Genomic DNA, 22252 nt, shown 5'->3' on the forward strand with positions numbered 1-22252 from the left:
GTTGGGCAATATCTCCATTTATGTACCCTAACTTATCTTTTGCTGAGATATACATCTCAACAACTTGAGACCATAAGGGATATTTGCAGTGCTCATAAAAAGTACTTTTTTAAATATAAATTGTAAATAAAATGCAGTTATTTTTCCTTCAAAAAAGTAAAACTAAACCATGAATTGCCTTTCATTCATGAGAAATTTAATAGTGAAATGGCAAAAGAAAAAAGACTGAACAATTAAAGTTAGGAGCATGAATATTGTACAACAAAAATAAAATTCGCTAGAAGGAGGGGTCGAACCTCCGACCTTGTGGTTAACAGCCACACGCTCTAACCAACTGAGCTATTCCAGCTTCTTGTATACTTTCATTTTCTTTATATATTTTAATTAATAGGCATAGACATATAGTACAACACAGGTAAGGTAATGCATGATTTTGGTTTTGGGGTAATTGAAGCTAACCTACATTTAAATTACTTTCCACGGTTTCAATTCCAGCAAAAAATCGATTTTAAAAATTAACTTCTTTCTTGTTTCAAAAAAAAATATTAACTTCTTTCTAATTACTCTTTGCAAGTTTGTTTGGCTTGTTGATGATACAAGAAACCCTATGAATAACTTGTTGCAAATTTTTCTTCAAACAAAAAACTTGTTGCAAATTTCTTTTACTTTTGATACAAGACACCCAATCATGCCTGGAATGTGTTTAGCGGCTGAAACAATTTAATTTCGTGGTTTAGCTCATTTAGCTTGTAGTTTTGGTGTATTAGTGTCAGTGGCTTTGGATTAGTTATTGAATCTCTTTTTCAGCCGGACTTTTTTGTCCGACTCGAAAAAGTCCAAACCCTTTATAAACTAGCTCGATACAGATTTGGTAGTTTATCTTGTCAGCTCTCTTTATACAACAACTCTAAGGACATACTAATATACCCTCAAGAATTTGTAGCGCGTCTAAAAGTTGCTTATAATCCCATATTGTAAAGTTATATGCATGAGTAAAAGAAGAAATGTCTAACGATGTGCAAGGTTGGCGATTTATGGGTCTTTCTCTTTTTCTTTCTTGTTCCGTTCTGCGCTAAGCAAGCGAGTTTTTCATTCCTTGCTCAAGTAAGTGAGGACAAGTCCCTTTCGTTTATCTGGATCCGCCTATCTTGGGACTTATCCAACGTATTATGAAACATAAAATTAACTTTTTTATTTGCTCAAAATGAAGATGCGTTAACTATTCAAATTGGTGGAAGTAACACTAGGAAAATAATTACAAATGAGAATGTCTATTAAAGGAAGAAAAAAAAAATCATCATTGCTAAGTTGAAAGTGGTAGAATGAGTTCGATGTGCAATAAAGTTTGCACATTTATTTGAGCCGTGATTAATATGATATAATTCAAGGTTCATAATATAATTCTTGAGAATGATGTACTACCTATTAAGTAAGAACTCGTGGTATTTAGGTACTACCATTGTAGCAATATCCATTTGAGTATCTAATAGGTACTGGTTCTACAATAAGCATTAGTACCTATTTTGTTTTTGTGGGTTCCATTTATAATGATGTATAATTATTGGTGAGATGTGTTATTTGTAGGGCCTATTTATAACTTTTATATGTTGGGTTGGAGGGTTTGAGTACATAAATTATTAGGTACTATTATTAAAAAATTATAAATGAGTGATGTGTACACGTGAAGTCCAGTTAAGTACTCAAAAATAAGTACCTCCATTGTGGATGCTCTAAAGGAAGTATCCAAGAAATAGTAATAAAAATTTGGTTTCAAGATGATATTGAATGAAATTCTCCGAAAGAGATGAAATTACAAGAAAATTCATTAAAAACTTTGATTTCAATTTCATAAATGATTCGTTTTTGTAATTTAATTAATAAAATGTAAATAATTAATTCACCTTGATGAATCTACATTCTACACCATCAAGTTGTGTGTCATATCAATTAAAATATATTAAATCATCATTTTTAAGTAAAAAAAATCTGATAGAGGACCAAAACTAAGTGATTTTAAAATGGGAGACCAATTTTATGAATGAGTAAAAACATAGAGGATAAAAACTGTAATTAAATAAATCTAATAATTATCTACGATGAGGGATGGGGCTACTTTTCCTCTTACAAGGGCCAGTAGGTGGGGAAAACCAACTTAATTTTAAATAAAATTGGAACAATTCCTATAAAGTTAGACTAATCGCCAACTAAAACCACGCTTCCATTATGTATTTACAAATCAGGTCGCAAATAAGCTTACGTTTTCTCCTGACCCTCTCAAGATTTTGAACATTCAAGAAACAGAAGAAATGCAAATGGAAGTGCCACACTTGAATGGTCAATTGGTCATGATCTCTGTGCGAACTAATGAGATGTAGAATGGTTCTTGATCAAAGTTCTTAGTCCTAGAGAGAGAAGCAAAATGCAAGGGGATCCTATGTCTCATTATATGGATCAGGATTGAGTAAAGTCAGAATGTCATTGCAGTCATGCAGTCGGTTATTTGTGACCGTATGATAGTTTCACTAATGTTTTTAGAATGAAAATAAGATATGCATTCTTTAAACGACGGCGTCTAATCCATTTCTCTCAGTATACTTTTGTGCTCTACATGGAATAGCATAAGTTGTCCCATCTAATAGCAGATGTAGTAAATAATGCTACTTGGATTCTTTTGCGTGCCAACCAGGACATTTCTCTCCTCGGGTTTGTTGTTGATGTTGTTTGCTTTCTGCACTCTGCAGTCTTCGTATTAGGAATTACGCGTGCTTTATGAAGGTTTTTTAGACCATGAGGAGTGGTGGAAGTAGCTTTTGGTGTCAAGTTATTCAAGGGAAATATGGCAGAAAACGTTTTGATGATAACCAAGTGCTAACCAAGAATCCTAATTCCTTTTTCTGGAAGGCTATAGTTAAAACTTTGACTAAAATGTTTATTTCTGAAGTTCGGGTCGTAAGGGATGGAATAACTATTAATTTTTTCACAAAGATAAATTGTTTGATTCTCATTCCAGATTGCAGGATATGGTAGATAGTGTTTCCTGTAAGTTGTTTGATTTCAAAATTTGCAATATATTTGAATAGTTATGCCAGTCGGGGGGGGATAGGTCTTCTTTGGACCTTACTGCCAAAGGTTTTTCTTAAAGGGTTTAAAGCTGTACCCCACTATATGTGGAGCTTGAGGATGATACAAGAATTTGGCCTGAAAATTGTTTGTATGTTTTTTTCTTTGGCAAGTGCATATGTGCTTTTGAGTGACTTTGACACATGTAAGGTTTTGGAATCCTCTTTGTCCTAATTGTACTGTGTTGTAGACTGTTATGCCATATTTCCCCTTTCGTTACCAGCACCTGACTCTAACTTGTGTACCCAACCCAAATAGAACATTGCAAATTTAACATCAGTCACTAATATTCTGACATCAAAGATTTGGACAAATTTGGTTCATGAATGTGTGAGACACTATAACTATAGTCTTTAAATATATTAAAATTGCAAAGATATCCTTAGCATCTCTTAAGTTTGTGATTTTATGGACTAAACTGAGCAATGCAAAACAAATTCAATGACTAGAGTAACTATCAAAAAACATATTAGAAGATTAAAATAGGAGAAATATGTGAATATATCTGCAATTTCAAACTATTCAGATATCAATGTAACAGTTAATTACACATTAAAAAAAATTCCAATTATGTGTCGTATAGCTTGAAGATCATAGCTCGAATCTTTTTCATAACTACTCATTCACATTCACTACTATAATTACGTGTTATAAAGCTTGGATCATTCACAATATATAAACTCAACTTCAAAATTTCAAATCAAATCAAAAGCACTCTACACAGCAGAAGAAGAATAATAACCTATTCTTTGTTAGAATGTACAACATATCATGATATTTCTCATATCATAACACAAATAATAATCAATAGAATCATAATCATAACATATATATATATATATATATATATATATATATATAATTAACAACAACAAAACACTAATCTAGTTTTGTACACAATCCGCCATCCTAAGACTCAAAACGACGAACAATTAGTCAAAACGACGTACCACTATCATCATTCATCACAGAAGAACCAAACGACGAACCACTGTTCAAAACGACATTCCTATCACCACCACCAAGCATCACCCTCATCAACTCCATAGCTTTACTCTGCCCCTTAACGCTCCCTTTATCTCTAACATCGGCGATTCCGTCCAAGGCACCGAAAGCAACAGCGTCTCTAACATCTCCGGCCACCGCATCTCCACCACACCGGACAAGATTAAGCAACGCCGACACCGCATTTTCTCTCGTCCTCATACTAGAACCAGTATTAAGATCAAGCAGATCCGCAAGCACTCCAACACCGGAAACCTTCCGGAAAGCTTCAACGCTTTCCTCACAACCGGCAACCTGCGCGATCACGGCGGTTGCGTCTTCAACTATCCCGACTCTCCCGTCGTTAACAATCAGAGAAAAAAGCGCCGGAACAACGCCGAATTGAACCATAGTAGCACGGTTTAACGGATGAAGCGCGATCGCAAAAAGCGCTTTCAACGCATCTTTCACAGTTCTCGGCGGTGACGATCTATGACATCGGAGAATATCAACAAGCGCGTAAACGATTTCACGTTTAGATCCAACGACGGTTCTATAATCATCTACCGACGAAAGAAGGCTGTGAATCGTGGCGGAAGCTGATTGAACGGCGGCGGCGGCGGAGGTTGAAGAATGATGAGAAATTATATGTGAAAGTGCGTCGAGAACACCGCGCGTGGACATGATAGATTCTTTTTCTGTTATCGAAAGATTGAGAAGTGTTGCGGTGGCGTTTTCTTGCGAAGGGTGAGAAGATGAATAGAGAGTTTCTGCTAGATAAGGGATTGCGCCCGATTCGGTTATTACGGGTCGGGTTTGTGGATCTTGTTTTGACATTAACCGAAGCTCGCAGAGTGCTTCGATTCGTGTTTGTTCGGAAACGGAGCTGAGTTTTGAAACTAAGGTTCGGACAGCGCGGCGATTGGTTTCCATTTTTGGTTTGGAGGGAGGTTCGGTAGGGGGTGTTTGGAAAGAGAAAGAGAAGGAGAAAAAACGCGTTTGGGGAAGATTGATTATAAGAGTGGGTTTAGGTAAGTGTTGGAAAATTTGGAAAGGTAACGAACACGTCTTAACTGTTATTATTGTTTTGTGACTAAAAGTCGTAATGGTAATGGAAGTGGTTTGTTGATGAGTACAATTTGCGCAGTATTTTCTTTGCAGACAAATGGATAAGAATTAAGTAAGAAGAAGATCCTTTTCATACGGATTTGTTATTTTAATTGTACGGGTTTGAATCTTGAAAAGGTTGTATGGGTCGCAACTCGAACGGAAAATTAATTTTACCATTTAACCTTTAAAAATAAAATTGAACAAACTACCATTCTCATCTTCATGTGTAACTACCGACTAGTTGTCCGTGAGACAAGCTTAGCTATGTTGGCAGCAGGAGTCTGAACTCTGAATGGTTTAAAAACTATGTCACACCAAATCTAATTTATAATTGGAGAATGTTAACTTGTGTCCTTAAGGGTACATGTTAAGAAGATAAATGTGGAAAAAATTTATTGAACTTGTGGTGTATTTAATTATCTAAACATTAAATTCTTTGTATCATTAAATGCTATATTTCTATTTTTAGGTAGCTTAACATGTGCCCTTAGGGCACAAGTTAACATTACCCTTTATAATTTGGTTTTAAATTCAAAACTATTTCTTTGAAAAATTGATTATTTTGCATTCGAATTTGGTTGACAACTGGAATCAATTTATAATCAGTTGGTAGAACAATTCTATGATAGACATAAACTCAAATCTATTTTCTATAGGGGCACACACATAAATGATTAAAATTAAATCATAAATAATTTAGTCACTTTAATTGATGTTGTTGACTATTTAATTTTATTTGAGTTTTGTATGGGTGCCTAAATTTAAAAAGTTTATGTTTGTGTTTATAGAAGTTTAGTTTAATTGTTGCTGACATTATCAAAATTATGTTATCATGCATAAACTTTGAAGTGAGGTTTGTTAGGAGACAAGCGAATATGGTTGCTCATACTCTTGCTCGGGCGGCCATTTCTTGGACTAGTTTCCGTAGATTTGAGATTATTCCCTTATGTATTGAACGTTTACTAGTTAATGAAATGCATTAAGTTTGTTTGATTCAAAAAAAAAAAGTGTTGATCTCGGTTCGTAATAAATTTGGGTTATTCACTTGAACCAATGTTAAATACTTCCTCCGTCCTAAATTATAAGGGGAAAAACAAAAATCACACTTATTAAGAAAAAGTAAAACATGATAATTTGAAATATGTTTTTGTGAGTTTTTCTTGGAATAAGTTGCATGGGAAGATGTAAAAATGATTTTTATTGGTTGTTGTTTATTGAGAAAATGTGAAAGAGAGAAAATTAAATGCAATTTGTATTTAATTTTATGAGATTAAGGAAAAAATATTCTTGAAAATAATTTTTCCCTTATAATTTGGGACAAAAAAAATGTAATTTTTCCCTTATAATTTGGGACGGAGGGAGTAGGTTTTAAGGAGTTTCGAGATTGGGATAACCTATGTATTATAAAAACTGTCTTAAGGAGTTTTGAGATAACCTATGGAGTTACATGGTTCGAGTTCTTGAACTCGAATTGAGTTTTTCTAAAAATTCTCAAGTATTGTTTCTCAAGTATTGAAATTATCAAATAGGAGTACAAAACATTAAAAAGTGTAACAAATTATAAATTAATTATCCGTATAAATACCAAGTTATAAATTATTTATCTATAACCAAATAATAAAGGGTTCAATATGTTTTTCATGCCATAAAATGTAACGAATTTTGATTTTAGTATATAAAATTAAAAGTGAGATATTTTCATCCTCTCAAAATTTTCTATTTTATTTTTAGGCGATGAAAATATCTCATTCTTATTTGTAGGGATAAAAAGTTTATTTAATTCAATAATAAATGATCCATACAAAATTATTCGTACAAAATACATCCCCCAGTGTGGCATGCCCCCTAAGAAACTCACAATGACCAAATCCCTCTCTCAATTTTTCACGAGTAATATTGTCGGAGATGTTGTTGAAATAAAAATAAATTGCACTGCCACTGAGTTGTTGCCTTTGTCAGCACTGAGTTGTTGCCTTTGTCATGGCCCCTAAAGAAATCCTTTCTCTCCGCCATAGATTCGAATAAACTCGTCATTGTCTTGTCTTTGAGCCACTAGTTGAGACGTTTTCCAACAATGAATCTCACAATGGTCCAAGAATTCCTCTCATATCAATGCATCCCGATTTGATCGCCCCAATGGAGTACTAAGAGCAAGCACATCGGTGCTTTTTAGCATGAAAAGAAACGCTCTTTGTCAGAGCACATGAATAATTGAAAGCAATCCATCGTTGCTACGATGAAAGGCAATGCTTTGTTTACCAACGGTTACAAACTGACACATGGGCCATGACTAGTGCAAATGAATTAATTAAATATTGAAGGCTCAAATGCAACGGCTATATCCCATTTTATTTTAAAAAATTTGAATCATGTTTGGTATGAGTTGAGATCAGCTCCATTAGTATATCCTCCTTTTCCTCCATTAGTTGCCTAGATCTGTGACATGTGGCAATAAAACAAATCAACGGTTCAGGTTAAAAAAGAAAAAAACTGAAAGAAACATGTAAACTCTTTGCTAATCATTCACCACTATCATCTCATTATTCCTTGCTAATCACGTCCCTCCTCTTCCTCTTCTTCTTCCCTTACACAATTTCACTATTAGGATTCCTTGCTAATCATTCACCGCCGTCATCTCCTTGCAACTCGCCGCTGAAATCAACTCTCTGTCTGTCTCAACACCATTCTCCGCCATCACCTCTCTTTGTCAGTACCAGCACCGCTCACTGTCACCCTCTCTATCCATTTCGCCATCGTCGCCGTCATTTTCACAGTTTCAGTTTAACGGTAAATGGTGATTGATACATTAGTGATTTGATACATTAAAATGTTAATAATTTGATACATTAGTTTCACTATAATATTTTGTTCTTCTTCACATTCTTAGTGATTTGATACATTAAAATGTTAATAATTTCACTGTCTCTTCTTCTTCTTCTTCTTCTTCTTCTTCTTCTTCTTTCCCAGGTGTTCTGGACTGGGCCAAGAGCTGGCCCAATCACTTCTGCCCGACATTTGGGGCACAGCCCACTAAGGGGAGACTTCCCCGACACGTCAGCCAATGACGTGCCCTGCTCGACATAATGGGTAAGCAGCACGTTAAACACGTGCTCAGATATCCACGCATGTTGATCCATTCCACCGTAGCTTAACAGCTAAGCAGCACGTTTAGCACGTGCTCCTTTATCCAGCCACAGCTGTCACGGAGCTTATCCCTTACCCGCGAATAGCGGAACGGCTCCAACCAAGATAGAGGCAAATAACGGCCTTCCCCTACGATACAGGGACTATCTTGGCAGTTGAGTCTATTGGGCCGGTTATCCCGGCCCAATAGACCAACCTTTGGCCCAGCGCTGGGGGCACTATATAAGCTCTCCTAGACAGGAGAGCCAGGTATTCTGAATCATTCTATACCTTACTTTCTCTCTCTTCTCTTGTATCTCCCTTGTTCTCTTTGCTGACTTAGGCATCGGAGCACCTGCAGGTACAAACCCCCCCTTCGGTGTGGAAGCTTGCTCAACGGACCGGCCTCAACCTTTCTGATCAACAGGTTAGATCAGTGGCGCCGTCTGTGGGAACCTGAGTTCTTCCCCATCTTTACTCTTTCTCAAAGAAACAAAGATCAAAACCGATTCCGTTTTTCAACAAACAACTTCATCATGGCTAGTTCATCGCAGCAACTCAACACCAATACCAGCGACGAGAACGTGCTCAACGTTCCACCCTCTCCGCCGCCGCAACATAACACCGTTCTGTCTCCGGTGCGTGACGATACCACCGTAGCGCGCGGTCCAGAAACCGACTCCCGCGACGGACGGGAAACCTCACTCTCGTCCGATGAAGAAGACGTCGAGGTCCTGACCGATCGTCGAATGGGCAAACGCCCGCAGTTGAAGCAAGAAACTCCGGCAAACAACGCTGGACAACCCGCCACCTTGGCCAATTCCGAGATCACGGCCTTGATCGCTGCTCTGAAGCAAACGACGGAGGCCATGCAGGCTCAAGGCCGTCGATTAGACGAACAAAGCGAAAGAATCGCCGCGCTGGAAAGAGGCCGGCGCCGCAGAAAGACCAACTCTCCCCCGCGGAGACACCAGGCTGATCCTTCCCCTCCCCGTCCGGCGGCCGTCAAACATCGACGCCTCGACCTAGAGAGGGTCGAAGTTACTCCTCGGAAGAAAGATCGTACTCCTCCTCATCGCGAGGGTAAGTCCCCTCCGGGCAAGAAAGGGAAGCACGAAGCCCCGCGCCGCCACTCACCTCAAGGGTTGGCGCAGATGTCCAAGCAAGGCGCGTCGGGCAGCTACCATCCCCGCAACTACAAATCTCGTAGTCCGACGCCGATTCCCGGCGATTATTCTCCCCGGTCTTCCGAGGACCATTCTCCCAACGGGAGTGACGAGGGTGATCCCCGATGCCCCCTGTCTACAAACATTCTGAGGAAGCGTATTCCAAAGGGCTTCGAGAGACCTCCTACGCTCCCCGCGTATGATGGTTTGACCGACCCCGACGATCACATAGCTAATGTCAACGCTAACCTGGATTTCAGGAATATTAGCGGTGCCATCAGGTGCAGACTTTTTCCGACCACGCTGAGGAAGGGAGCAATGGCATGGTACCAAAGCCTGCCCCCTCAATCTATCGACTCGTGGAAGGACCTTACAGACCAGTTCTGTAGACACTTCACTGCTTCCCGCAAGCACCCAAAAACTGTGCATGCCTTGGAGGCCATATACCAAGCCGAGGAAGAAACTCTCCGCAATTTCGTCGAGAGGTTCAATAAAGAGGCTGTGCAAGTCGAGACGACCGACGACATGAAGAAGTACTTGCTGCAGAGGGGCCTTCGCCCGGGCAGCGATTTTGCCAAAGCTGTTGGCATAGAAAAACCACCCACCTGGGACGACCTCCTCCTAAAAGCTCAAAAATACATTGAGTACGAGGAAGTCCAGGCAGCTGATGTCGCCCGCCTTGCCCGACCTGGAAGCAGCCACCCTGCCCGCGAGTCCTCCCATAGGAACGATGATAGGGGCGGCGACAGAGGAAACGACAGAGGCGGCGATAGGGGTGGCGAGAGGGGCAGAGACAGAAGGAGGGGCGAAAGACGAGAGCCCCGTGGCCCTCCAAGCGCATTCAGCACCTACACCCCCCTCGTCAAATCTCGGGGAGAAATATTTGCTGAAGTTCACATCTCCGAGTTCAACAGAGCAGGTGTGAAGCAACCAAAGCCAACCCCTCTGAAGCCTGGCCAGGACAAGAATAGGTATTGCAGATACCACAAGAGTTATGGTCACAGGACCGACGACTGCATCCAGCTGAAGGCTGCTATTGAAATTATGATAAGGAGCGGACACCTGAGGGAGTTCGTCAAAAGAAACAATGACCCTCGACCAGAGGCCGCGGAGACACGCGCGGTCGAGGAGGAACTTCCACAACCAGCCGGGCAGAACAACGCCAAGCAGATAGCTATGAGCATATCCCGGCCAGAAGATTTTGCTATCCCCAGCGATTTTGGGGACACCTATACTGGTCCTACCCTTAGCACGTGGGACTATTTCACAGACTCATTCGTCATATCCGGTGGTCATATGGACAAGCACACCGTCGGATCAATAAAAAGAAAATTCGAGGATCTCATCAACACATCCTCGAATATGAACGCAACGCTGGACAAGGCGAAGGGGCGATCAATGCCTTTAGCCTTCTACCGCGAGGAGCTGCCCGGTGGGTCAGCCAATTTCCAAATTCCCCTCCTCGTCCGGGCAGACATGGCCAACATGGACGTTCGTCGGGTCCTCATCGATCCGGGGAGCTCCTGCGACATTATGTACGCCAGTTTGTTCAGGACCTTACAGCTGGACGAGACACACCTCACCCCGTACTTGGGCTCAGATCTCACAGGATTCAACGGGGCAACCACTAGGCCTTGGGGCTATGTCGACCTCATAGTCACTTTTGGCTCCGAGGAAACTGCCAAGTCGATCAGGGTCAAATTCTTGGTCGTAGACTGCCCCTGCCTCTACCAGTGCATCATCGGCAGGACGGCCATAGCAGACCTGATCGCTGTCCCTTCCACCGCCCACCTGAAGATGAAGTATTACACTCATAAGGGGCAGGTTGCTACTTTACACGGGGACATTGAAGCCGCGAGGAGGTGCTTTGACGCAGCATCCAAAGGCAACAATTTCATTGGCAAAGCGCCTGAACCAAAGAAGCCAAAGCCTTCCTCGGAAACACCACCAAAGCCGTCCCCGGAAGCACAACCAAGTTTGCCCGGACCAAGTGTGAGTTCTGTGGATCTTGACAGCCGCACCTCCAAGAAAGAACACAAGGAGGAGAAAAAACTGAAGAAGGAGGAGAAGGAGGACGACGAGGCGAGCAAAGAGCATTACCGCCCCATTCCAGATGGCGACTTTGAGATAGTCCAGTTTGGCGAGGATCCAGAAAAAGGAGTCAAGATTGGTACGGGGCTCCCCGAGTTGGCGAGGAAGCAGTTGAAAGCCTGCCTTAGAGAAAATGCTGACTTGTTCGCATGGCACGCTGCCGACATGCCCGGGCTGGATCCAAACATCGCTTGTCATCAACTTACTGTCGACCCACTTGCTAGTGCCGTAGTGCAACGTAGGCGTAGGCAGTCTCCCGAAAAAGCGGAGGCTGCTGAAAAAGCTGTAAAAGACCTCCTAGAGGCAAATTTTATTTCTGAAGCCAGATACACTACCTGGTTGTCAAACGTTGTACTAGTTAAAAAATCTAATGGAAAATGGAGAATGTGTGTTGACTATACCGATCTCAATAGGGCCTGCCCTAAAGATTCTTATCCTTTACCTTGCATTGATAAATTAGTCGATAATTCTTCTGGCTTTAAATTATTGTCTTTTATGGATGCATATTCAGGATACAATCAAATCCCAATGGCTGTGGCCGACAGGGGAAAAACAGCCTTCATGACCGAGTCGGGCAACTATTACTACAACGTAATGCCCTTCGGTCTAAAAAATGCTGGTGCTACATACCAGCGGATGATGAACAAAGTATTCCGGGGTGAAATAGGCGACATGCTCGAAGTCTACATGGACGACATGATCGTAAAATCCCATGAGGAAATCGACCATACCGCCCACTTACGTAAGCTCTTCGAGCAGGCCAGAAAACACAACATGCGATTCAACCCAGAAAAGTGCACCTTCGGGGTACGAGCAGGAAAGTTCCTCGGATTTTACCTAACAGAACGAGGAATCGAAGCCAACCCCGACAAATGTCGTGCCTTTACGGAGCTCCCAACTCCGAACAACAAGAAATCCATACAAACCCTGAACGGAATGCTGACCTCATTGTCTCGCTTCGTAGCAAAATCTGCTCAACACGCATTGCCCCTCTTCAAATTACTAAGGAAAGAAGCTGTGTTCGAATGGACGAACGAGTGCGAGCAGGCCCTCCAACATCTAAAGAAGGCCCTATCCGAACCCCCAGTTCTCTCACGCCCGGATGTCGAGGAAGTGTTATACATTTACCTCTCCGTCGCATCTGAGGCCGTCAGCGCAGCTCTTGTCCGTGAAACAATGGAAGGACAAAAACCAGTGTACTTTACGAGCAAGGCTCTCCAAGGGCCCGAACTCAGATACACTCAAATCGAGAAGGTGGCCCTCGCCTTGATCAACGCAGCAAGAAGACTACGTCACTACTTCCTAGCACACACAATCGTAGTCCGAACCGACCAACCCATCAAGTCGTTGCTTGGTCGGCCAGATATGGCGGGCAGGATGCTCAAATGGTCCCTCGAGCTTTCCGAATTCGACATTCGTTACGAAAACAGGAAAGCGCTAAAATCACAAGTCCTAGCAGACTTTGTGGCCGAAATGACGAGTCCATCCTCCACGACAAGCGAGGCAAACAAATGGACAATATTCGTCGACGGAGCATCGAGCGCCACAGGTGCAGGAGCAGGAATTATCCTGGAAAACGAGAACGGGATCATCATCGAGGTATCCCTAGCACTATCCTTCCCGACATCGAACAACCAGGCGGAGTACGAGGCCTTCCTAGCAGGACTACGGTTGGCCGAGGACATGGAGGCAAAAGAAATTAAAATCTACACAGATTCACAACTTGTTGCCTCACAAGTATTAGGAGAGTATCAAGCCAAAAATGATAACCTCTCCGAGTATTTAGCTTTAGTGAAGGAAAAAATCACTAAGTTCGAGTCCGTGGAAGTGCAACACGTTCCACGCGAGCACAACAAACGGGCAGACATCCTGTCCAAACTGGCGAGCACAAAAAAGAAAGGCGGAAACAAGTCCGTCATTCAGGAAATACTCCCTCGACCAAGCATCGAGAAGACGACCAACGTCTTCGACATAAATGTCATTGGCGACAAAAATTGCTGGATGACCCCCGTATATAACTTCCTCGCGAATGGAACCCTCCCCGACGATCAGAAAGAAGCAGCCATAATTAGACGTCGAGCATGCGCATACGTCATCCTCGACGGAAAGTTATACAGACGAGGGTTCTCAATCCCGCTCTTAAAATGTGTCGACGAGGAAACAGTCGACTACATCCTGCGCGAGGTACACGAGGGGATCAACGCCCAGCACCTGGGAGGAAGATCGCTGGCCAGGAAAGCTCTTCGAGCAGGATACTACTGGCCCACCATGCAGCAAGACGCAAAGGACCATGTGAAAAAATGCGACAAATGTCAACGACACGGGGACATGCACCTGGCTCCTCCCCACGAACTCAAATCTTTGTCGTCACCATGGCCCTTCGCTTGGTGGGGCATGGACATACTTGGCCCCTTCACAAAGGGACTCCACCAAAATAAATTTTTGATAGTCGCCGTGGACTACTTCACCAAGTGGGTAGAGGCAGAACCCCTCTCCGACATAACGTCGTTCAGGATACTCCGTTTCTTCAAACGCGACTGTTATCCCATATTTTAGCTCAAGGTAAAATATGTTATAATTCCAGTTCCAAAGACATTTATTGCTATAGAAACCTGTTAAAATGGCTTTAGATAGCCTTAGTCTTTAATGTCTTCAAGAACAAGAGAGATTATCTCTTATCTTATTGTTTAAATGAAGGTTAAGGGTAATGTCTTTAAGAGCAAGAGAATTCTAATGGAAAAACTTCATAGCTCGAGACTGAAGATTATTTCGATAGAAGCCAACGAATCGAAGTAGTCAGAAATTGTGAACTTAGAGCATTTTTCATCATTTAAGTGTGACTCGACTTCGACGGTTACAACGGTTTAAAGGCCTTGGTTCATTTCAAACGCAAAAGGACGCGTGGCTGAAGTTTAGTAGTTTAACGTTAGGGTAGACGTTACTTAGTTTTCTATAAATAGAAGTATGTATAGTCGAAATGGTGGTCACAATTCATTTACACAAAATCTCAAACACTCAAAGTATCCATGTTAAGGCGAGAAACGAGTTACTCGAGAAAGATGTATGAATCGGTGAACCTTTTCAATTTCTTTGTAACTTTTACATTCTTAATGCAAATTTACTTTCCATAAGTCTTTACTTTTTAAAGCATTTACAAATTCTGCTTTTCATTAGTTCTCTCGTTCGAGTGAACTTGCTTTAATTATATTTAACATATGTTTCCGAAATTAAACATATGGTTCTTTTGTAAAATAAGGATGTATTTAAAGATAAACTTCCGAATTTCCTTCAAAGAAATGCATGAACAATTGTCCCGAGATTTACTAGTTGATCTCTCAAGTAATTAATTTAAACTAGCGGTTGTTTACCAAAAATCAGTGTAAACAAATTGGCACGCCCAGTGGGACGGGTTGTTTTGTGCAATTTACATTTTTTTTTGAAAGAAGTTTATTTTCAAATAAAAATCCTTTTACAAATACTAAGACAGTTAGTGTTTACAGTTTTGTGTTTTGATTTTGTATGCATTTGAGAAGTGGTAAATCTTTACCAAATTTAACTAGTGTTAAATCTAAATCAAAAATGGTTAGACCACCAAATAATAATCAAAACAATAACAACAATGTCCCAAATCCTGAAGGACAGCCAACACAAGCGTCAATTAGTAACGCTACTGTCATGGCCCAAGGCTCTGGAACATCTGCTTCGAGCGTTCCTGCAGTCAGTTTTGGGAATATAGGGGTAACAATGCCCTCAACGAGTTCGACTGTATCTGGGTCGATATCTTCGTTAGTATCACATGGTATAGGGGGCAGTTAGCCTGGTGCTGAAGATGTAAGGAGCCCCATTCGATCGTTTTTGTTGAACCAATCAGGATTAGGAATGCCAGACTCTTTAATGGCAGGCTTACATAATTCTAACCCAAATCCTGATAGGAGTACCATGCCTTCCCCAGCAGCCTCTGTTGTGGGAAATAGGACCAGAGACATTGCCTTACAAAATTTAACCAATGTAACTATGATGTCCTTTCGACAACAAATGGACGAGAGTAATCATGAAATGGTTAATACTCTGACTTCACAATTGGGGACTATTTTGAACCCCTTAATCAACAATACAAATAATAATTATCAGTTGCTAGCCCATCAGATGGGGCGGATTGCAGATTTCTTTGGTACTGCTGCAATGCCTAACCAAAACCTTCAGCCCATTCGAAACCAAACACAGGTTCAGAACCAAGGGTTTCATGTGAACAATGAAGTTCCAAACAATCAAGTACCACAAGTGGTACAAGAGGAACCACCGGCTCCAGTGGTGCACCATGTGCCAGAGCCTGAAGTAATTTTGGTTAATCGAAATCAAAATGCTGACGAAGTGATTCGAAATGTGCAAAGAAATAATTTTGCGCAACAAGATAACTTGGCAAATTTAGTCGAAACTATCTTAACTCAAAACGGTTTCAATGTTGGCCTACATAGGCCTAACTTTATTTCTCCATTGTCTGAATATGTATTACAAACTGAATTGCCAAGGGGATGGAAAATCCCTAAATTCACAAAGTTTGCTGGGGACACAACTGAATCAACAGTGGAACATGTGGCAAGATTTTTTGCCGAAGCAGGAAATTTGGCAGATAATGAAAATCTAAGGTTGAAATTTGGAGAGAAATCCAAACAACAGATGAAAATTGACGAAGATCCACTACAAATATCGGATGCTTCCTATGTGGAACCGGTCGAATGCTTGATGATCGATGCCATGGACTTATCAGGAGGCGCTCAATTAGTTTTTATTCCAGAGAATGAATACTACGAGAAGATGAAAGTAGTGTATCATGGGGCTGAAGAGGAACTGGTTGACTTTCTGCAAAGGTGTAAGCTTAACAAGTCTGAAGTTATGCTTTGTCCAAGGTGCAGTGCCGTATTCGACAAGAAGGCTACTGAGGGCCTTAACAAGTTCATACCATTCAGAAGAAACAAAGAGAATTGGCCAAAGTCAAGGCCAATGAAAAGACAGAACATGGTGCATGCTAAACCAATACATCAAAGGTTGGGCAACCCAAATACTTTTGTGCCATCCAACAACTCACCAATGAACAAATGGGTTCATGGTCATACATCCAACTTTGTTAGAAATTCTGTTGACAAGGGAAGTTCGAGTCATTCTGTTGATTCGAAGAAGTATGCTTACAGAAACAATTACAAGGGAAAGAATCCCATGACCCGCACCCAATGGCGTAGGCATCAGCGCCAACAAAGACTCTCCCTTCAAGAGGCTCAAAAGACTGAAGACAACAAAGGAAAACAGGTTGTCGAAGTGACCAGAAGGCCTCTGAAAGAGAGATTGACTCAACCAGAGGATGTTCGAAAGGTTGAGAATGAGTTTGAAGGAGAGAACATGGAAGATGAGGATCTCCTTGATTCAGATCCCGAGTTTGATGTGCTGGTGAACGTAGTTTCGATCCTCCCTGCTGAATATGACGTGTGGTCAGAAGTGACTGAAGGGGAGGATGAGTTCGATGAGTCTGAATTGGCTTTGCACAAGCCAATGTGTTATTATGTAATGAATAATGGCTGTTTAGAGGAACAGATGGCCAATTTTGAGAGGCCAACTGAGGGAATGAAGAATCATTTGAAACCCCTCTTTATTCAGGCCAAAGTAAATAACGTGGGGGTCAACAAAGTGTTGATTGATGGAGGAGCAGCAGTAAACCTGATGCCAGAATTCATGATTACCAAGATTGGTAAATTTTCTACTGACTTGCACCCTCACAACATCGTTCTTTCGAATTACGAAGGTGAGACTGGTTTCTCGCTGGGGGCAATTCAAGTCGATGTGGCAGTTGGCAGCACTGTTAGGCCAACTCTGTTTTTGGTTGTGGCATCGAAGGCCAATTATAATCTGCTTCTGGGAAGGGAGTGGATACATGGCGTTGGAGCAGTGCCTTCGACTCTCCATCAGAGGGTAAGTATTTGGAGAGATGATGGTGTGGTAGAGAATATCGAAGCCGATCAAAGTTATTTTAGGGCTGAAACACACCACATAACTAAGCATTCATTTGATAAGAAATTGGCGAACATATCGCCATGCACTGAACAGGGATATGCCTATGCCCCTGCTGATAATGTCTACCATTCTGTCAAATTGGATCCAACTCATGGATTCATTTGGGAGAGAGAGGAAATAGATGAAGGTCCACATGTGGATGAAGGCAAAGTCCGCCCAACTGGGTGGGACCTTGAGGAATATTACGATGACTAAGCCCAATGCTTGGGCCAAGATTTCGGCTTATATGGCCGAAAACAAGATAAAGATGGCTTTAGAAGCCACAATGCTGCAAGAAAATATGGCTGTCGAAGCCAACAACTGTGAAAATGGCAAATTATTGCCAATGACTCAAAAATTGGACTGCATCTATGATGAAGAACCATTAGGATTTGAGAAAGATCCTTCCAGTTCCAGTCAAAAGATGCAGGCCCAAGATCCTTTGGAAGAAATAGATATTGGAGATGGCTCTATCAAAAGGCCAACATACATAAGTGCCAATATCCCAAAGGACTTGCGTGATAAACTGGTCGAACTCCTTAAAAAGTTCAAAGATTGTTTTGCTTGGGACTACAATGAAATGCCAGGTTTAGACAGAAATTTGGTCGAACATAGATTACCCATTCGACCAGACAAGAAACCAGTTAAACAATCACCAAGAAGATTTGCACCAGAAATCCTATCTAAGATCAAGGAGGAAATTGAAAGGCTGCTGAGAAGCAAGTTCATCCGGACTGCCAGGTATGTCGAATGGTTAGCAAATATAGTTCCTGTCATTAAGAAAAATGGTTCTCTTAGAATATGTATAGATTTTAGGGACTTAAATAATGCTACCCCTAAAGATGAATATTCAATGCCTGTAGCAGAAATGTTAATAGATTCAGCAGCAGGTTTCGAATATCTTAGCATGTTAGATGGGTATTCTGGATATAACCAAATTTTTATCGCTGAGGAAGATGTGGCAAAAACAGCTTTTCGATGCCCAGGGGCTTTGGGTACCTATGAATGGGTCGTAATGCCGTTTGGATTGAAAAATGCTGGAGCCACATACCAAAGAGCAATGAACTCAATTTTCCATGATTTTATAGATACTTTTATGCAAGTATATATTGATGATATTATTGTTAAATCATCATCACACAATGATCATTTGGTTTGTTTAAAAAAGTCATTCGAAAGAATGAGGAAATATGGATTGAAAATGAATCCATTGAAATGTGCTTTTTGTGTACATGCAGGAGACTTCCTTGGGTTTGTGGTGCACAAAAAAGGCATTGAGATAAACCAAAACAAGACAAAAGCTATTTTGGAGACTAACCCTCCAACAAACAAGAAGCAACTTCAATCCTTGTTGGGAAAAATCAACTTTCTGAGAAGATTCATTTCGAATCTAAGTGGTAAAGCTCAAGCTTTTTCACCATTGCTTTGACTTAAGAAAGAGGATGTTTTTACTTGGGGGCAGGATCAGCAAGAAGCATTCGATGCAATCAAAATATACTTGTCTAATCCTCCAACTCTGATGCCACCAATTAGAAATAAGTTTATGAAGTTGTATATTTCAGCATCTGATACCACATTAGGTAGTATGTTAGCCCAAGAGGACGAAAATGGCGAAGAAAAGGCCATTTATTATCTAAGTAGAGTCCTTAATGATGTTGAAACTAGATATAGTAGTATTGAAAAGCTTTGTCTTTGTTTGTACTTTTCTTGTATGAAATTGAAGCATTATATAAAGCCTATTGATGTTTATGTTTATTCTCATTATGATGTTATTAAACATATGTTGCTAAAACCAATTTTACATAGTCGAATTGGAAGATGGGCTTTAGCTCTTTCTGAATATTCACTTTCATACAAACCTTTGAAAGCAATTAAAGGCCAAATAGTGGCTGACTTTATTGTTGATCATTCAGCAATCGAATCACCTCAAAATTACATTGCTCTAGAACCATGGACTTTGTACTTTGATGGGTCTAGACATCAACATGGTACTGGAATAGGTATTTTGATAATTTCCCCACAAAAAATTCCTACTAAGTTCAAATACAGGATTAATGGTATTTGTTCAAACAATGAAGCTGAATATGAGGCTTTGATAGCAGGATTAGAAATATTATTGAGCCTGGGGGCAAAAGACATTAGAATAAAAGGTGATTCAGAATTAGTTTTGAAACAACTGACAAAAGAGTACAAATGTATTAAAGAGCATTTGATTCGTTACTTTGTTATAGCGAATACATTACTAAAACGTTTCGACTCGATTGACATAGAACATGTTCCTCGAGTAGAAAACCAAGAAGCAAATGACTTAGCACAGATTGCTTCAGGATACAAAGTGTCCAAAGAAAAGCTGGAACAATTAATAGAAATCAAAGAAAAATTGATTTCTAATGAGCCAATGCAATTGGAATTGTCAATGCCAAAACTTGTGGGGGCAGAGATGTCACCAAATGACATAAATAGTACTGACAAAGAAATGAATTATGACGAATTCCAAATTTTTGTCATTGACAATTTAGTAGATGGTGATTGGAGAAAACCAATTGTAGAATATTTGGAAAATCCAACCGGGAGTGCTCCTCGAAAGATCAAATATAGAGCATCAAATTATGTGATCATTGGTAATGAATTGTTTAAAAAGACCCTCGAAGGAGTACTGTTGAAATGCCTTAGTGAGAATGAGGCCTACATAGCAATATCTGATGTTCATAGTGGGGCTTGCGGTTCTCACCAATCAGGCCATAAGATGAAATGGCTTTTAGTTCGACAAGGCATGTACTGGCCATCTATGTTAAAAGATTGCATAGATTTTGCTAAAGGTTGTCAAGAATGTCAAAGACATGCAGGAATCCAACATGTACCTGCAAGTGAATTACATTCGATAATAAAACCTTGGCCATTTAGAGGTTGGGCATTGGATTTAATTGGTGAAATAAAACCAGCATCATCAAAAAATCAAAAATACATAATAGTTGGTGTTGATTATTTTACCAAATGGATCGAAGCTATACCCCTGCCCAATGTTGACCAAGAAGAAGTTATAAGCTTTATCCAAAACCACATTATTTATAGGTTTGGAATTCCTGAGACCATCACAACTGATCAAGGTTCAGTGTTTACTGGTCGAAAGATGCAAGAATTCGCCAGGCAAACAGGGTTTAAACTTTTGACTTCGACACCTTATTATGCACAAGCAAATGGTCAAGTAGAAGCTGCCAATAAAATTATTATTGGATTAATCAGAAAGCATATTGCTCAAAAACCAAGAAATTGGAACAAGACTTTAAATCAGGTCTTGTGGGCATGTAGAAATTCCCCTAAAGAATCAACAAATTCTACTCCATTTCGATTAACGTATGGTCATGATGCCGTGTTACCAGTGGAAATTTATTTGCAATCTATCAGAATTCAAAGGCAAATGGAGATACCAACTGATCACTATTGGAGTATGATGTTTGATGAATTGGTTGATTTAGACGAAGAAAGGCTAAGAGCGCTTGATACTTTAAGTAGACAAAAAGAAAGAGTAGCAAAGGCCTATAATAGGAAGGTTAAATCAAAAACCTTTGAAGTGGGGAATTTAGTTTGGAAAGTTATTTTGCCTATGGACAAAAAAGATAGAGTTTTAGGCAAATGGTCTCCAAATTGGGAAGGACCTTTTAAAATAATACAAGTGTTTTCGAATGGTGCATATGAAATAGAAGAGTTGACTTCAGAAAAGCGAACATTGAATATAAATGGTAAGTATTTGAAAAAATATAAACCAACGCTTTTAGAAGTTAATGTTAGCACAGAATAAATATTCGAAACGAAATTGAAATGGCATAAACAAAGTAAAAGTGCCATAAAAGGCAATTGTCAAGGTTACAAACCAAATAGAAATAAAACCAGATAATTGTTCGAGAATTTAAAAACATCAAAAGAAAGTCTAAGATAAACACTTAGATTTGAAATCAGCATAATGGTCCTTAATAAGGCCAACTTCGACAGTCTGGATCTTGATTGCATCTTCGAGAGACTTAATCTCTTCTTTGATCACAGTGGCAGCACTGAAGTGAGAAATACCTTCCTTCGCAGCTTCGCGGATAGATTCCTGAGTGGTAGCAGCAACAGCTTCTTCAATCTTCGAACGCTTTGCTTTCTCTTCGAGGATCTTCTTCTCTCGATCAACAATCTCGGCTCGAAGAGAATCTATCTCTGCCTCCCACTTAGAAATATTGTTGGTACATTCTTGAATCCCAAGGCCTGGTTGCTGAACTTGTGCCTTCATTTGGTCAACTTTCGATTGAGCAGCCATGGCCTTCTCGAATAACGCATCATAAGCAGCTTGCTGACCAACAAGTTTTTGAGAGTTGCGTTTCAAGCTTTGCACCGTGGTAGCAAACTGGTCCAAGATAGATTCGAGTTGAATGACTTTCCCCAAGGTTTCGAGATCTGTTTGAGGATTATGCAACTTGTTCAAAAAAGATTTATGCTTAAAAGCATTAGCAGGGTGCTCCTCAACTGATGCCAAGATGTCTCCATTGATGAAATCAGTATATAACTTTGAAATCAGAGAGTCTTGTCGAACAGAAGAATTGATTTCTGAATCTGAAGCAGTCGAATTGCTGGGTCCA

General features: G+C 40.4%; 2 protein-coding genes and 1 non-coding gene across 3 annotated transcripts; 1 reads left to right on the forward strand and 2 right to left on the reverse strand.

Moving 5' to 3' along the window:
- Positions 1–275: 275 nt before the first annotated feature.
- On the reverse strand, positions 276–349 carry TRNAN-GUU. The gene has a single exon. It is a non-coding gene; the product is annotated as a tRNA-Asn (tRNA).
- A 3376-nt stretch (positions 350–3725) lies between these two features.
- On the reverse strand, positions 3726–5357 carry LOC123896858 (U-box domain-containing protein 17). The gene is made up of 2 exons (XM_045947266.1): positions 4008–5357; positions 3726–3955 (listed from the first exon to the last, which is right to left on the reverse strand). Exon 1 carries the CDS (start codon positions 5035–5037, stop codon positions 4057–4059), a length of 981 nt encoding a protein of 326 aa, XP_045803222.1. The 5' UTR covers positions 5038–5357; the 3' UTR covers positions 3726–3955; positions 4008–4056.
- Positions 5358–19416: 14059 nt separating this feature from the next.
- On the forward strand, positions 19417–21435 carry LOC123895993. The gene is made up of 2 exons (XM_045946453.1): positions 19417–20542; positions 20642–21435. Exons 1-2 carry the CDS (start codon positions 19417–19419, stop codon positions 21433–21435), a joined length of 1920 nt encoding a protein of 639 aa, XP_045802409.1.
- The last annotated feature ends 817 nt before the right edge of the window (positions 21436–22252 follow it).

Source organism: Trifolium pratense, linkage group LG7 (genome assembly GCF_020283565.1).
Source record: "Trifolium pratense cultivar HEN17-A07 linkage group LG7, ARS_RC_1.1, whole genome shotgun sequence".
In the NCBI taxonomy this organism is placed as follows: domain Eukaryota; kingdom Viridiplantae; phylum Streptophyta; class Magnoliopsida; order Fabales; family Fabaceae; genus Trifolium; species Trifolium pratense.